Genomic DNA, 17,501 nt, shown 5'->3' on the forward strand with positions numbered 1-17,501 from the left:
TGTGTTAATGGACTTCCTTTTCCATTGTATGTGTGGCAATATGGCCAATGTTTTACCTAAAACATTACCAACTGCCCCCAAATTTCAAATATACCAGTATATCTCAAGCAAATATACCCAAACCCATTTCCCTAGAATTGTGACCAGTTTTCAGATGGCAGGGACCCTAGGGAATAACTAGAGCCAAGTCCTGACTTTAAAGAAAAAGCTGTGGCCCTGGCTGGATAGCTCAGTTGGTTAGAGTATCATCCTGATACCCCAAGGTTGTGGGTTTGATCCCCAGTCAGAGCACATGTAAGAATCAACCAATGAATGGATATATAAGTGGAACAAAAAAAATTATTTTTCTCTCTCCCTCCCTCACTTGCTCTCTAAAAATCAAAAAATTAAAACGAAAACAAAAAAAAAAAAAAGAAAAATATGGTAGACCTGTATTATCAATATGGTAGGCCTTCAAGATACTTAGCTTACCTGAACTTTGGGGGAGAAAAGTTTTTCTTCTTCTAGGGGAATAAAAATGGAAAAAAGACGTGCTAGAGTTACAAGGTTATATGTTTCCTTTGTATAGGAAATCACTAGAAAAATGTTAACATGTGAAAGATCTTTTTTAATTAGGAGAGAGATCAATATACTTAAATGTAGAACTACCGTAAATAAATTAATGCAAACCCCAGCTGGTTCGGCTCAGTGGATAGAGCGTCGGCCTGCAGACTGAAGGGTCCAGGGCTCGATTCTGGTCAAAGGCATATGCCTGGGTTGCAGGCTCAATCCCCAGTAGGGGGTGTGCAGGAGGCAGCCAATCAATGATTCTCTCTCTCCCTCGTTCTCATTGATGTTTCTATCTCTCTCTCTCTCTCTCCCTCTCCCGTCATTTCTGAAATCAATAAAAATAAAAAAATAAAAAATAAAAAATAACATTTAAAAAAAAACAGTCATTTATTTAAAAGATATAAATAAATAAATAAATAAATAAATTAATTAATAAAAATAAATTAATGAAAGTTGTAGGTCTTGGTAAGAATGCAAGTTAATGAGAGAAAATAACAAACTTCCCAGAAAAGATTTCAAAAAGCAAACAGAACTTTTTGCATCAGTTTTGGTTGCTGTCAAACAGAAGGTACATAAAAGTATTCCTGGGATTTTAGCTTTTTTTTTTTTGGTTAATCCTCACATGAGGATATTTTCCCATCGATTTTTAGAGAGAGTGAAGGGAGGGAGACAGAGAGAAAGAAACATCTATGTGAAAGAGACACATCCATTGATTGGTTGCCTCCTGCACAAGCCCAGGAATAGAGCCTGCAACTGAGGTATGTGCCCTTGGCCAGAATCGAACCCAGGACCCTTCAGTCCTCAGTCTGACACTCTACCCACTGAGCCAAACCAACTGGGGCTCTTTTTTTTTTTTTTTTAATCTTAATTGTTGAAAATAATACAGATGTCCTCTTCTTTCCCCCCATCTCCCTCTACCCCACATCTCCCCCTCCTCAAGCCTTCACCACACTATTGTCTGTCCATGGTTATGCATATAGTTCTTTGGTTACTCTCTTCCAGTCTCCTCCCCCTTCCCTCTGAAATTCATCAGTCTGTTGCATGCTTCCATTTCTCTGGATCTATTTTGTTCGTCAGTTTATTTTGTTTATTAGATTCCACATATAAATGATTTCATGTGATACTTGTCTTTCTCTGACTTATTTCACTTAGCATAATGGTTTCTAGGTCCCTCCATGCTGTCTGAAAGGGTAAGAGATCCTTCTTTTTGACAGCTGCATATTATTTCATGAAGTAAATGCACCACATGTTTTTTATCCACTCATCTAGTGATGGGCACTTGGGCTGTTTCCAGATCTTAGCTATTGTAAGCAGCACTAGTGTGCATATTCTTTCTGACTGGCATTTCAGGATTCTTAGGATATATATTTCTATAAGTGGTGGATCACTCGGTTTGGCTAATTCTTAATTCAACATAACTGGTCTAGGGATTTAGACCCCCTGACCTTTCACATCACTGATCATGCAGTTCAGACCCTCTCCTGACCTTTCTTTCCCTCATATGTGACTAGTTATGTGGCAGATCCCCTTAGAGGAGGAACAAGGGGCCAGAGAGTAGCCCAAGTAACTCCCATGTGGGCCTTTGCCTGACCACTCCCTTAAGCATCAACCCTAGGGCTAACATTGAGGCCTCAGTTGTGTTTCAGCTCCAGAAAAGCAGCAAAACCAGACATCTGATCTCTTGGCTGACATCAGAACTGCACTGACTAATGACCCCCTAGCACCCACCAATCAGTGTAAACCATGACTGAATATTCTATTGAGATCCGCCCCTTTGACATCCCCTAAAATCCCACCCTTAAAAACCCTTAGGATGGAGGACCCAGGGTGTTCTCCCTCTCTTCCCTTCCTCTCTCTCCCCCCTCCCCCTGGCACATCACCTTTACCTTCCTCTCTCCTAAGCCCCAAGGGCCCTTCTTCTGCCTCTGTAACTTGTTTCCTGAGCCCATTTCTCCTGCAGCTCACTTCTTCTACCCTGTGACTGTCTAAATAAACTTCCTCTTATAGTTTGAGTCTTGGCTCTGAATTCTTTCCTAGCCAGAAATCAAGTACTGAGGTTGCTGAACCCAGGTCTGGTCTGACCCCACTGGTCTAATACCTGGTGCTGTTCTTACCACCAACAAAAACTCTAGTTTTTCACTGTTTAAGTTTTTTCATTGTCTAGATACACTTCATAGAGTGAAACAATTCTTACAAGATGCTAAGAAATTATAATTTTGCATATGCTACTATGCAGTATAATCTAACTCAAAGAAGAAAGTCGCCCTGACTGGTTTGGATCAGTGGATAGAGCATCCGCCTGCGGACTGAAGGGTCCCAGGTTCGATTCCAGTCAAGGGCATGTACCTTGGTTGCGGGCACATCCCCAGTAGGGGGGTATGCAGGAGGCAGCTGAACGATGTTTCTCTCTCATCGATGTTTCTAACTCTCTATCCCTCTCCCTTCCTCTCTGTAAAAAATCAATAAAATATATTTAAGAGAAAAAAAAAAAAACAAAGAAAGTCAATTATGGTAAAGAACATAGAAGACATCCTAGTTCTGTTTTTCATATGTACTTTGAATAGAGTATATACTGCAAACATTTTATTGGCAAAATTTGCATGTGTGTGGGTATGTGCATGCATGTATGCATGTGTGTATAATGCTCAAGTTTCAACATCATTTCTCCAAACTTGTAACTCAAGATAAAAATTAAATTCAAAAATTAGTAGTTATTTAATAGAGTTCACTGACCCCTTTCAGGTATCGTAAATATATCTGAACTGTTAACTTAAATACTACTAGAAATAAGTTTAAATTCTGAATATTGGCTTTTATAATACTTTATGATGCTCTATAATACTTTCAGATGTTACTATACAGTGATTTTAAGCTATCAGCGATAGAGTTAATGAAAAATTTCTTAAGAGAAATATTTAATAATTATCCTGGACACCAGACACTGGACCAGGCACTTTATATAATTTATCTCATTCTGTTCTCCCAACAACTGTATTAAGTAGTTATTACTGCCCCCATTATATACAACAAGGAACAGGGGCTAAAAGAGTCTTAGTAGCACAATCAAAATTACCCAATAAGCAAGTAATAGTTCCAGGATTAGATCTTTAGATTATTTGATTCCATACACCTGTGATCTTTTTACTTATTGTCACTCTGTTGATTGAAAGGGTCTAAAATTAAGAAATATTTTCTAATTACTTACAAAAATGTATCACCAGGGTTAGGTACTAGATGTTACCATTTTGGGCATTTATTTGAGTCAAACTGTTGAGAAATGACATGTGACCATCTAGTACATGTGCTAAGCATACTTACTCCAAATTCTCAATACAGGACTGATTAACATGAACAAGTCAATGGAGGAAAAAAACAGCTTATCTGACATATTGCTTTTCTAATCACTGGCTGCCAGAACTGCTCTGAATCTGAACATATTCTTAAAAGAAAAAGAGTTGTCACTGAAGAGGGAGACCATGAGTACACCCTGCCAAGCAGAACCAAAGTACCAAACATTATTTACACCCGGTGCACTGTAATTGGTGCTTTTACCCTGCAAAAGGAAAGACTCAGATTGGCCAGAAGGTCTATTCAAAGTAAGCCTTCACACAGAGACAAGACACACAGGGAAAGCACAGAAAAGAAACGGAGGAGAGGAAGAACTGCTTATGCAATGAGGCGTCGAACATTAGAAGCAGAGATGGGTTGGGGAGAGGCAACAGAAGCTGGGACAGTAGGAGTTCCACTGACTCTGAGAGAAAAAGGTAGCAATAACATGGAGTAGAACACAGCTCCGTTCTCAGGGGAGAAGAGAGTCAGATACAACTGTACGGAGCCACTGAGCCTCTGGTCCAACACGCTTGTTAATGTAAGAAACATTTAAACCTGTGAAGAATTTTTGTGAGTTTATTTGAGCCAGATTGTTGACAAATGCTGGGAAGCAGAACCTCAACGGATTGAGATAATGCTCCGGAGAATGGCAGTTTTGCACCTTGTTTTATACATTACAATCAAAAGAGGAGATGTAAGTGCGTTATATGAAATCCACTGGTGATAGATTAGGGAGACAGGAGAAAGCAAAGTGGGGAAACAGCCCTAACCGGTTTGGCTCAATGGATAGAGCGTCTGCCTGCGGACTCAAGGGTCCTAGGTTCGATTCCAGTCAAGGGCATGTACCTTGGTTGCGGGCACATCCCCAGTATGGGGTGTGCAGGAGGCAGCTGATTGATGTTTCTAACTCTCTATCCCTCTTCCTTCTTCTCTGTTAAAAAAAATAAAATAAAATATATTAAAAAAAAAAGTGGGGAAACATCTGGGGTTGGATAAAATGAAAATAATTAAGACATACTTCTTTTACTTAGGTGGGTGCAAGGTAAGTTAACAGTCAACAATTAACTCAATAACAATGAGTTTATTTGTGGTCCCCCTAGCAGTGCCTGTGCTTTGAGGGGTCTGGGAAACGGAAAATTACTTTGACATTCCAACGATATGTTATCATAGATGCAAAAAGACAACAGGCTCGGGTAAAGATTTACCTTTGTCAGGGAAGATGCTAGCCTAGGACACGACTACCTACCATAAACTGCTTTTCAATTAAAAATGTTTTCATTTCAGACCATCCTTTGTGGATAGGTCTCTGAGTTTTTAAGGCCACTATATGGGCCTTCCCTGAGCTTGTCAGGTGAGCAGGTGGCCCCTTTTCGTCCACTCTTTACACCTAAATCTGGAGCCATGAAGCTTTTAAAACACACAGAGAACATTTCATTTGATCCCCACTCTGTGGTAGGCAGTTATTATTGCTACTTTCACTCCCTGAACAATTATAACACCAAGTCTTAGAGAGATGAGTGGCTGGAGTACCTAGCTAGTAAAGTGATACTTAACTCCAAGACTATAACTCTAGTCTCCTATCTTGGCCTAATGTTTGTTTGCAAAACTGCCGCTAGGGCACAGAACAGTATTTTAAAAAGAAAGGAATAATTTTAATTCATTTTAGAATGAGCTCTTTAAAAATATTCCTATTAAGTAGGAATGTAAATTTTCAGAATCATAGGGCATTCACTCATTCAGAAACACCCCAAAGTGCCCAAATGATAAGGTTCCATGTAACAGGCTAAAAAAAAAACAACATAGGGGCCCAAGCATTTCTACTTCTACTGGTATGTAGATACCTTTACCTAATAGCATCACCCAGTGCCTGGTTATCATCAATAAATCTTTAGCTTTTCCACTCTCAGCTTCCTAAATACTTACATTTTGCTGCCACCCTGTAATTTATAAAGCCTTCATGCAATGTAAGCCAGATTCCCTTACAAGAGATTGTTTAACAAAAGCACAAACTAATGAAGGCCCTGACTATGGAGACTCAGTTAAGGCATCTATTCAAGTCATAAGCCTAAGGTGACCGCCTATCAGTTTATTTGTCAAAATCAGCATCCAATACCTGTCTCCACAGTAGTGTTACAAAGAAGATAACATTGTAATACAAGATGGTGACAGGTATTTCCATGGAGATCACCTCCTATGGTTTCAGCAGGCTCTCTACCTTTTCAAAATCCACACAATACCTCTAATCCACATGACCAATTTAAAGGAGATGTGATTGAACAAAACAGAGAGAGATGAAATAAAATGGCTAGCCTCATACAAAGAAGAGAGGTACCTTATCCTTGATCTTTTTTAATCCAGGAGTTTAGGTAACCTTTCCAAGTATCTAAGTATCTGTCCAACACACTGAGCCGATGTGCAATACATTTAAATGAAATAGAGCCTTACTACTCTTATTACCGTGTGGTCCATGAACCAACAGCCATCTGTTATACCTGTGAATGACAGAGATGCAGGCTCTCAGGCCCACTCCAGGCAGAATCTGCATTTTCACAACCCCAAGTGATTTGCTAATAGACTGATCTAGAAATATATACACACACCAGATGGAAAGAGGCCCAGCTCACCAATGGCCCTTTAAGCCAGGCATAGGGAGATCAATTGGATTCAAAGAAACTGGGGATTTAAACTACATTTTGAAAGATTTTTTTAAAAAGGCAATTGTCCATATCAAAGGATGAAAGCAGGGGGCAAGTCCTGAGAAAGGACAAGGCCTGCCAGGCATCCTCAATATCATTTCTGAATTTGAAAGTAACTACTAAAGACCTTCTCATAGTAACGGCTTACCTTATTTAGGTTGATGACATACGAGAGGTTTTAAAACAGTGAAATTTCACTTTCTGTTCAACATGTAACAAAAGCAAAACACACCTCTATTTTCAAAAGAAAAAATACAAAGATTCTTACATAGACAGATGGAGGAACTAAAACTAAAGAATATTTTTTAAATAGAAGACTCCATGTGGCAAACTACAGTCAGTGCTTTCAGGCTGCACAGTGTTGTCTTTAAAAGGTTTTAATTCAAATCTTAAATTCACTTTTCTTTGGTTAAACCAATCCATATCCCTAGAGAGTGGGTTCAAGTGTAAAAGCTTATTTCTTTAACATAAGTTCAGTGACTATTCAGCACCATTTTTTTTTCTTTCAACAGAATAACAATAACCTTCCTATTTTAAATGAGGCTTACCAAATGGATTCAGGTATACCACTTCTTCACATCAGCTATAAATAATTGCTTCCCTCTAAAGGGCCCATTTCTGCAAATAAAAATGTCTTTTTGCCTGATTAAACTTCTTCATCATCTGAGAACTTTTCTTCTGCAAAGTTATAGTTGGAAAATTTGTCACAGGAAGCTTTCTTTGTCAAAATGAGCTTTTTCAATTGCTTTGGGAGAGCAGTCCTGTAGTTAATTATTGGAGGAGGAGGGGGAACATCCTGTTCTAAAAGAAGTACACTTGACAGAGAATTTGGATCCCCGTGCTCTACCTTAAGACATCTTTGACAATCCAAGGCAGCAGGCTTAGTATGTATTATACCTTTAGAAACCTGAAGACAGAAAGGCAGACGTAGCCAAAAGGCAGTTTATAAAACAATGAGCAAGGTCCCCAGAGGAACATCGCAGGTGCTAGCTCTACCTCAAGAACCCCTTCTCCCAGATGGCTCGGTAATGGCAAATGTCCCTCCAGACTGAGAAAAGCGGTCAAACCTGTGACTGTATCTCTAGCGCCACCACCTAAGGCAATCCCCGGTGAGAACACAATTTGCAGGGATGTCACTTTCACAAGCACTGACCTTGTAAAGAGTAAAACTACTGACTCTCATTTTTAACCCAAGAGATACCGGTAACAGAAAAGAAAGCAGGGTGCGCGTGCCTTCGCTTAAATTGGAAACTGACAAACACAAGAGTTTACTTTTCCCAAAGTGTTTCCCCTTGCCTGCCTCTCTCAAAGACTAGTTTTATAATCTTCAGTTTATAATAGAATTAACAACATGCTTTATAACAGTGTTCTAACATAGAACCCAATGGACAGATTAAAACAAAAAAAAAAACAAGGCTGTGGTCTGCATCTTTTCAGTCTCTTTACAGAACACATATAAGCCATTGAAAAAAGAAAACAAAATTTCATAACACACAGCCGTAAAACTTTTACTAGCCTTACTCGTCCTTTTTTTTTAAACTTATTTTTTAGGAGGCAAACTTGTGAACTGCATTTAAAATTAATACCCAAAGAATTCCAAGTATGCAGGGATACGGACTGTCATTCTCCCCACTGGGTTTTTAAACAATGTGGAAACATGGCTGTTTGAAATACTTCCATGTCATCATTTAACACTGCTCAAAATGTCAAGCCATATTGCGCCCCAGTGGCCGCTCTTCAGCAAACAACACATCCTTTGAAGTTAAAATACCCCTAAATGATGTCAAGGGAGAATTTCTAGGCTAGGACAATCAAAATTTTCTACTCCTAAAGAAAGCAATGGTCTCTGGAACCACAATTAGGGAAACAAGCACTTTCACTAACTACCAAAACTTGTGACTTTTTTCAGTTTCAAATGTCAATAAATTCCTTTACCCCATGGTAATATTTTTGTTCATTGTTTCTTAATTAAACCATTGGGCACAGCACCTAGCACACAGCTGCTATTCCAGGGGCACTGATGTGTGTTTCGTTTGACAAATCATGTAATTTAGTCAGTCTCTTTGATTATAACTGCATGCTACGCCACACTTCATACCCTGCCTCACTCTGATATCACCAATGCCCGGCAAAGAAATCAAGAAACAAAAGCTTACATGAAATTACCATAAGCAAATAGCATCTCCGCTGCCAAAAACTACAGCACTTTTAAAACAGACACAGTAACACGGCCCTCAGCAACAAAGCAGGCATATAGCCTTGGAATAAATAAATGTTCATATAATTTAATTCCACAATAAAATGGAATCTAGAGGTGGAGTTAGAATTTTCCATATTAATTTTTTAGTCATGAGCAAATCAAAATCTCTCTCCCTCTCATCCATAAAATCATTTTTAGTTGACCAAATTAACTGCATTTTATGAAATGCTTGTAAACAAAAATATACTACTCTAAAAACATAACAGCAACTCTCAATATAGCCTTAAAAACAACTCATTTGTGTTCCTGACTTCTTCAAAATTCTCCTGAGTCGATAGGTTTATTCAGTGATTTCCCATTTACCTGTAAAGACAAAAGGTCATAGCTGAACCCAAATTTGGAATCCCAAAAAGTTCTTAAAATATTAAAATGAACATGTATAGCTTTATTCTAAGAAACCTTGAATATCAGAGGAACTGTCAAATGTGAGTGAAAAGGTAAACTGTCAGAGAGGAGGAAAAGAGATCAATAGAAATTTAATAGTGCTGCATCTTGTTAGAATTAACTGTCTAGAAAAATACATCCCCCAAAACATCTCTCTCAGGCAAAAGCCTTCAATCCCTATGACCAGTAGAGGCAAATCTAGTTAACTCCAAGAGTTCAGCAGCTACAAACCTCCAAGGAAAACAACTGACTGGACAATTCATTAGAAAGGAGACATTTGGGAGAAGTAGTCTAAAGCTTCCCCACATACAAATAAAGTGCCCATGAGCACCAGACCCAGAATAACCATCTACCATGGATCCTGGGTACCAATGTCCTGGGAGAGAAGCTGACAGAGTCCTAGTAAAAGTTTTAAAATATGAGTATTAGTCAAAATAAACATGAGTAAATGCAAGTGAAATTGTGCTAAAGGACAAACTATTGGCATTTTTGTAAGTCTACCATCAGACTCTCAAACACTCTGTAGTACCTGCTACAATACAGGTAAGAAAGGAAAGACAGGTATGGATGCTGCTGACAAGTGAACAGCTGCTGCTTGTATTATGCACCATATGTATGAGAAGCCCATGTCTAGTAATATTCATAACTAGTGAATTATTGAATGTAGTCATTATTCCTCAAAAGCACATACAAATCAAATCTTCAAAGAAACCAATGCGCATAATTACATCTGTAATTACTCAAAATATTATGCCTTTTTCATCCTACAAAAAACAGAAGGTAGTGCAGTTCCTGGTGCTATGCCTCTACACTTTTTTCCCCTCAACTAGGCTCTAAGTGTGGACAGCTGCTCATAGAGGAGAGGCCTTTACAATCAACAACCCACTTTTCTTTCGCATCAAGGCTGCCACACTTGCCACTTTTGTGAAGCTATTAAATAAGTACCCAAAGCTGATCAAATAATTATCTTCCAAGAGACAAACAATCTTAAAAGTGAATGTAACAGGTATAAACCATGTTGGGTGAGAAAAATCCTGTATAACAAAAGTCTAATATGCAAATTGACCGAACAGCAGACGACTGGTGGAATGACCAGTCGCTATGACACACACTGACCACCAGGGGGGAGACACTGAATGCAGGAGCTGCCTGCAGGCCCCAGGCCAGCCAAGGTGGGTGCCAGCAGGGGGCCCCCTGATCGCCCCGCCAGTCCGGCCCTAATCACCGGCCAGACCTAGGGATCCTACCCGGGCACGAATTTTGTGCACTGGGCCTCTAGTAAAGTTATAAAAAACTAGGCTTGTCAGCCCTGATTTTTCAGAGTGCCTTAAGGGTAGACTTGGCCCCTTCCTCTTACGAAGGTGCCTGTTTTAGAGAAAATGTACCCTTTGCCTATTACAAACAGCTGCACCATCACCGGCATTTTAAACAAGTGCCTTTAGTATGCTAAACAGCAACAAGGAGATGAGAGAGACAAATCGTTCTCCTATCTCATACTGGAATCCAAAAGGTTGTAGCTATTTCAGAATTACAACAGGGGCACAATAACACTGAAAAACGAAGTGCAGATGACAAGACAATGTAAATTGAATATATAATAATACAGCCAAAAAATACACATCTACATGGAAACCATTAAGAGACAGATGGCTGGCAAGCAATTTTCCCTATGGCGTTTGTAAATGTCCATCCGGTGCTTGTATTTGGGTCATTTGATAGCTAATCCCCATGTGGCAGTCTCAATGGAGGTGAGGCAAAATGGTCTCTACTGGCTTCACCTAATTTTAATTTACTGTTGAGATGTACTTGTTCAGCAAAATGAACCAATTCTACACAGATTTGATTAAACAATCAAAAACAGCTAAAAAATAAAATGTCACATAAAATATTTCATAAACTATGAATTGGGTCCACTTGCTTTTTTTTTTTTTTTTTTGGTGTCTTATAAACTGGGAAGGAAATTAGAGTCAAAAAAACAAAACACTCTTGTACACATTGGCTTCTTTCAGTATAGTCTTGATGATATATCCTTTGATTCAAAGCAAACTTCTCCCTTCTTTACTTTGATTTTATAAGTAATTCTTTGTAAACATACTTTAAATACCAGGCATCCCTTCAATGGTTGCACACACTAGAATTTTAAGGTACCAATGACATATTGGTTGAAGGCGAGTTATTCAGGGGAACTTTCTAGAGGCAAGATAACAGAGTGATTGATCATTTCACAAAGGATCATACCAGGTCAAAAACCCAAACTGACAGTAACATTAAAAGACCAAGGAGAAGGCATAGTTGAATAGCTTTAGAAAATAAAGTTTTTAAAAAACTTGTTAACATGCCTTAAATCTTCCATTCCTTCTTTTAAAATATTGTTAATCAATGACTTTAAGGAAGAAACGTCTTAACTAGTGTTTCCATAAAAATAAAGATTTACATTTGTACCCAAATGAAAAACTAAATTAGGAATGTGCTATTAAGAGCTTGGAGTAGTTTTAACTCAAGAGCAGAAATTTCTTCCATGGAGTCGTTTCTCCAAGTTTCACACAATTATTGCAAAATGGAATAGCTAAGAAACATAAAGGTAATGTTAATGATCATGGTTGGGTTTAACAAATGCAAAATCGGCAATAAGGAAAAAAATGTTCAAAGCAGCCACAAATCCATTTCCCACTTTCAAAACCTCAAATTGACTTTTTTTTTAACGAGTGCGTTATTTTACTCATGTGAGAATGAAAACATGTAGCAGTTGCAGTATCTTATTTACTAGTTATATGACTTAAAGGAAATGCCTTCAATTAGATGGTAAGTCAAAATGAAATTGGACTACAAAACAATAGGGTTTACTTCTATTGCTTTGAAGTATACTGACTCCTCTTTTAGTGTTATCTCTATGCAAAGCATATTAACAGTAATATTTTTAAAGAGGATGAAGGGAAAATGATGTAATATTATCCTTGCCAAATACATAAGAGAGCAGAGAATTTGGGGTCAGCCAGTTTTTTCCACTGACCTAAACACCAAATTTCTCCAGAAAATAAGAGGGTCCTTTGAGAAGTCATATGCAGCATGACTTAAAGTCTGGCAAAGAATGCACATTTATAATTCCAATTTTACTCTAACCACAACTTAAGATTCAATACAGTCATTACTGGATTGAAGGCAAGGGGAAGAGGGATGACGTTGAAACCATATATGCTTTTTTGATCAGATAGGATGAATTCTACTCCTTTACTGTTTGTTTCATCACATCCTAGCCATATTCTTGAGTTTAGCACAGAAAAACTTGTGAAATATTAAATTTTACCATAGGGAAATTGATTTTGCTATAAAAACGTTTCAGATTACCACTTAATTTCAACCAAAGTACATCAAACACTGAAAGTAATTATATATATAGTTTATAAAGTAAAGTTGATCACTATACTTAAAAGAAATGATAACTTTGAGAAGTACCACAGCAATAATTTTTAAGTTGAAGCAATATAAAGCCCTCCTACAGTAAATGCCAGATTCTTCAGCTAAAATGCACAGTCTTGATTTAGTTAAGCAAGTGAAGCGTAAGAGCCACCTCCCTCCCTGAGTGCATATCTTTGCTTCCAGCACAGCCCTCCTCACAGAGCTGTATTTCACAGAAGTTCCTGGGGGGGCAGCGGAATCCACAGATGTAGTTTAAACAACGTTTTAAACTTGAGCCTTTGTAGTCTGAAATGGAGTGATGGAAATAAACACATTATCATCATCCTACAGTTCCCACTGACTCCCAGCCCCCTTCCCCCTTCACACCCTAGTGATTAGAGTAGTTAGAAAGTACCATATCTGAAAGCTACAACTTGCAGTGCACCTTGGCACCGAATCACCTGAACATGCCGTCCAGACACCAAGTTCCATGATCCTATTTATATGTATTTCACGATTTCATAAAAACGAAAACACATAAAAACCAAGTTTGGCCCTAACCGGTTTTTCTCAGTGGATAGAGTGTCAGCCTTTGGACTGAGGGTTCCGGGTTCCGATCAAGGGCACATGCCCGAGTTGTGGGCTCAATACCCAGTAGGAGGCATGCAGGAGGCAGCTATCAATGATTCTCTTTCATCACTGATGTTTCTCTCTCTCTCTCCCCCTCACCTTTCCTCTCTGAAATCAATAAAAATATATTTAAAAAACAAACAAACACAAGTTTGATACTTTTAAGACTTCATACTCTCAGGAGTATGTGATTGCATATGCAGGTCTGCCACTTAGAAAATTAAAGTACACTTCAAATTGTAGCAAAAGTATAACTTGCATTTACAGACCCTCAATATCATATGTCATATATAATATCTAGATATCATATACTGAGCATGCTATCAACTAGATGACATGGGCAAATCATCCATTAAATTCATCTAAGTAGCGAGGTAGAGGTCAGCAAATCTGACACTCCCTTCAAACTATAGCATGTAGAGAATTAATAGCAATTGTCCACCATCAAAGCACAACTAATTTATCATCACACTTGCACCATTCTTCCTTAAAGTTACAAAGGCCTAACAATTCTGATTGATGATTAAAAAACACAAAATAAGCACTAAGTCTATAGAAAAAATGTACATGAAAATTTAGTTTCAGCTTTAACCATAACAGGCTAGTTTCTTCTGACAAGTACTTTTCAAAGAACTAGATAGCAAAAAACAGTAGCATACAAGGGCATGCTTGATTTACCACAGTGATCTATAAAAGTTACAATATTACAGCAAGTTACTTTTTCATAAGCTGAATATTCTTGGTTTAAATGCTTACTATTTGAACTGTCCCCAACAGAGCCAGTCACTGTCCAGATTTGTCCCTGAACTTATTTTGTGAAAAGAAGCAAGAGATTTTTCTTCCAATTACCCTAGAAATAGCAGGTGCACAATTTTGTAAAACAAAATTGGAGGGAACAGAAGCAGCCCCTCTCACAGACCACTTATTTCTTAGAGCATGTAGCATAATTGCTAAAATCTGCACATTACTTAAAAATTGAGGGAAAGTTTATGTCTAACAGGGGCTTCCTAGCAACTAGTCTCTGATAGACACTATATAAAATGCATTAAGAAGGGTTTGCTGGATGTCTTTGCAGGGACTATCGGGGGATTTCATAATAGACATGTGGATGTGAACCAAAATTCGCTGACTGAAGGTATACATCCATGAACATGCTTTTAGTCAGAGAGCGGGCACACCAGAGAATATAGAACATGGCTAATTACTACCAGGAGAAGATTTTGCCTTCACCTCCCCTCACTATCAACCACTTTTCCTAAGTTCACTCACTGCCTCGCCCTGACCCTAGGGAACCATTCACTTTGCACAGCCCAGAGAGGCTGCTGAAAAGCTGTCAAAGTAAATCTGTGCTCACTTTTTGGATAGTTTAATTTCAATGGAGCATGAAACACCCCAGGACAGTTAATAAGTTTAGCCAGGCGTGCTGTTCTCCCTAATATATTTTAATTATGCATCTGTTTTAATTGTAATCAGATTAAATCACTGGAAAGACACAAATTGGAATTTTCCCTAATGGCTATTGGAGCTTTTCATCAGTTTCTAAACACTAACAACGTTTAAAAAATAGGTAGAGCCACGAGCACAACTATGACATTTTTCCAGAAATCGATGCAGTTTCTTTGACAACACAGTTCAGGTCTCATTAGCCACCCAAACTAACCCAAATGCAGAAGACAACTTCAGTCTCTAGGGGCGTCTTCTTCCCCAATTAGCACAAAAGAATCACTAATGTCTAATGTGAAACTCACAAACAGAAATGAAAGCCAGGCCTTTATAAAGTGCTACTCCATCGATTAGTGAAAGAGGCGGGGGAGGGGGGAAGGTCAGGGGAGAGAGGAGAGACCATCAGCAGCATTATCTTGGCTCAAAGTCAAGTACGCTACACGTCAAAAGGGAAAGTTGAAGCAGAGTACGATCCTCTTTCCATTATTTTGGCAACTGTCAAAGGTGTGTGTTAACCTCGGGAAATAAAATTGCCCGTCCCATCAATAAACGGAAACGTTACAGGGAAGATCTATTAGGGGGCGGGGAACGGCTTCCCAACCCAGACGTAAAATCACTCAATGTGCTTTTGTTGCACCAAGCAATACCTAAGACATCTTTTAATACGTTCATTAAACAGTTTCCCAAATTGCTGCGATTTCCGCTAAGAAATTTAAACGTCTGCCAACAGCCGAGAGTCAAGAGAGAGAACCTGCAACAAACTAGGAACCCAAACTCCTTCAGCCCGCCCAGCGCGCTCGCGTCCCGACTGTTTCTGCTCTAGGTGTTAATGTTTACGCGCCTCCTAATTCAGGTGCCGGATTAGTTCCTCCAAGAGGCACCTCCAGCCTTAAAGCGGGAAGCTTCAGAGTCACCGCGGAGTCCCCACGCAGCCCGTCACCCCTCCCTCTCACCCCCTTACCTGTCATCATAGCAGAAATCCGCACTTAGGGTGTTCAGATACAAGGCGAGCCCCAGAGCGCTGCTCACCAACTCTGCAATCATCTCTCCACCGCCTTCCCTCCGGCTCGGCTCCCAGCGCGAGGGCAGCAGCGGCAACAAAAAACAGAAGCATCAATCCCCACCTTCCTCCGCCTTCTCCTCCCAGCTTCACTTTTCCCTCGCTTCCCCACCCTCCCTTCTTTCCCTCCCTTCCTCCCTTGGGTCCTCCCAATCCACGCGCTCTTCCTCCACCTCAGCCCCTCGCCGCAGCTCCAGCGTCCTCCCCGGGGTGCGGGCTCACACCGCGCTCCCCATGCCCAGCGCCCGCGAGCAGCGTTCGGGCTACGCGCCCTCCGGCGGATGCACAGGGCTGGTCTTTCCCGCTGCTCGAGGCCCCCACCCTAACCCATGGCAATTCGGGGCGCCCTAGGTGAGGAGTGGGACGCGGAGGAGGTGGAGGAGTGCGGGATGGGGGCAGACGGACCGGACCGAGCCGGGCTCTGGGACCAGCAGCTGGAGGAAGAGAGAGAAAGAGGGGCGGGTGGGAGGGACAAGACGAACCGCCTCCCCTCGCCGCCTCCCGAGCGCAAGGATCGGGTGCCGCTTGGGCTGACTCCGGCCGCCACAGCGGCTGCAGCTCATTCACTCTTTATTAGCTCTCTGCCAGTCCCAGCCCCTTCCTTCTCCAGTGAAGTGAGAAGCGGTGGTTGGAGACTAGAAGCTCCCGCGTGGGGTTCTCGGCGCTGCCCCCGCGCCTGCGTGGCCAACCCTCCTTCCCGAGTTTGCCCAGCCCTTTCTCCACCCAGACGCCCTAAGGCTCCTCCCATACTATCCCCTCCCCTGGTTGCAGGCTCCTCCCACCCACCTCCCGCCTTCCTCTGGTTTCTTTCACCTTCGATTTCACTGTGGAGAGCCCGGGAGACCCAAGGGCGACGGCTGGAACCCAGCCTGCGGGGGGAGCTAGAGGAGAAACCAGATCGAGGGAGGATGCGCTCGCTCGCCCCGCTGCTGCCGGCGGCGCCTGCCACAGGCTGGTTCTCAGCCCAAGCGCTGCCAGGCGTGAGTCGGGTCAGCTGGAGACTTCTGGGGACCGGGAGAGGAGGAACAGGTTTGGCGAGTTCTGCAGCCTCGGTTGCCACAAATACACACGCGACCTCTCTGTTGGGTTGGTGGGGAGGATCTCAGGAGGGAGATTTCAGTTCCGAGCGTACCGTTGTCTCGAATGTCAGTGGAAAGACATGTAGGGAGGAAAATATTCCCGCAGTAGGTTAAAAAGAAAAGACCCCAAAAGAGGAAAGAAAGACACGACATGCGGGGGCCTTTCATGGTTTCAGGGGAACTGTCAAGCTGACCCTGAGAACATAGAGAAGAGCCGCCTCTACCGCACTATAACCTAGGAAGGCGGGAAGCTAATGCTTTCCATTCCGCCCGGATCCAGGACTGGATGGAAGGCGTCCAACATGATGAAATGTGGTAGAAGAATGGCCGTGTAGAACGAGCTCTGGATACTAAAGTTGCGAGACCAAAAAGGACCATGGGCTGCCCGCCACACCTCCTGGCTTGGCCCTTTCCGCAGGCGAGCGGCTCTCGTGGACTACGATGAACACTACTACAGCGGCGCCCCCTGCCGCATGGCAGCCACCGTTCATGGAAAACAAACCTGTAGTGTGGGCTGACTTCCCCCCTCGCGCCCCCTCCCTCCAAGGGCAGCACCTAACCAGCAAGCTCTCCAAAACTGCGGCGAGAAATTGAGCCCCCTGGATGTCTGGCAGTGGCCTGAAAAGCAAATACTGCGGCTTGGGCGTCTGCAAAACAAATCTCCATCTTTTCCT

At 41.2% G+C, this 17,501-nt stretch overlaps 1 protein-coding gene across 3 annotated transcripts in view; it reads right to left on the reverse strand.

The window, feature by feature from the left end:
* TMTC2 (transmembrane O-mannosyltransferase targeting cadherins 2) overlaps window positions 1-16,430 on the reverse strand; it is a 450,431-nt gene extending 434,001 nt beyond the window's left edge. For 2 of the 3 annotated variants that reach the window (XM_080660474.1, XM_080660475.1), the window contains exon 1: window positions 15,650-16,430. In XM_080660474.1, coding sequence (XP_080516600.1) covers window positions 15,650-15,732 — 83 coding nt within the window. In that variant the 5' untranslated portion in view covers window positions 15,733-16,430. The remainder of the gene's footprint in view (window positions 1-15,649) is intronic. The other variant, XM_080660476.1, reaches the window with a different exon arrangement.
* Window positions 16,431-17,501: the final 1,071 nt, after the last annotated feature.

The sequence above is a fragment of the Plecotus auritus genome (assembly GCF_963455305.1).
Source record: "Plecotus auritus genome assembly, chromosome: 3".
Classification (NCBI taxonomy): Eukaryota; Metazoa; Chordata; class Mammalia; order Chiroptera; family Vespertilionidae; genus Plecotus; species Plecotus auritus.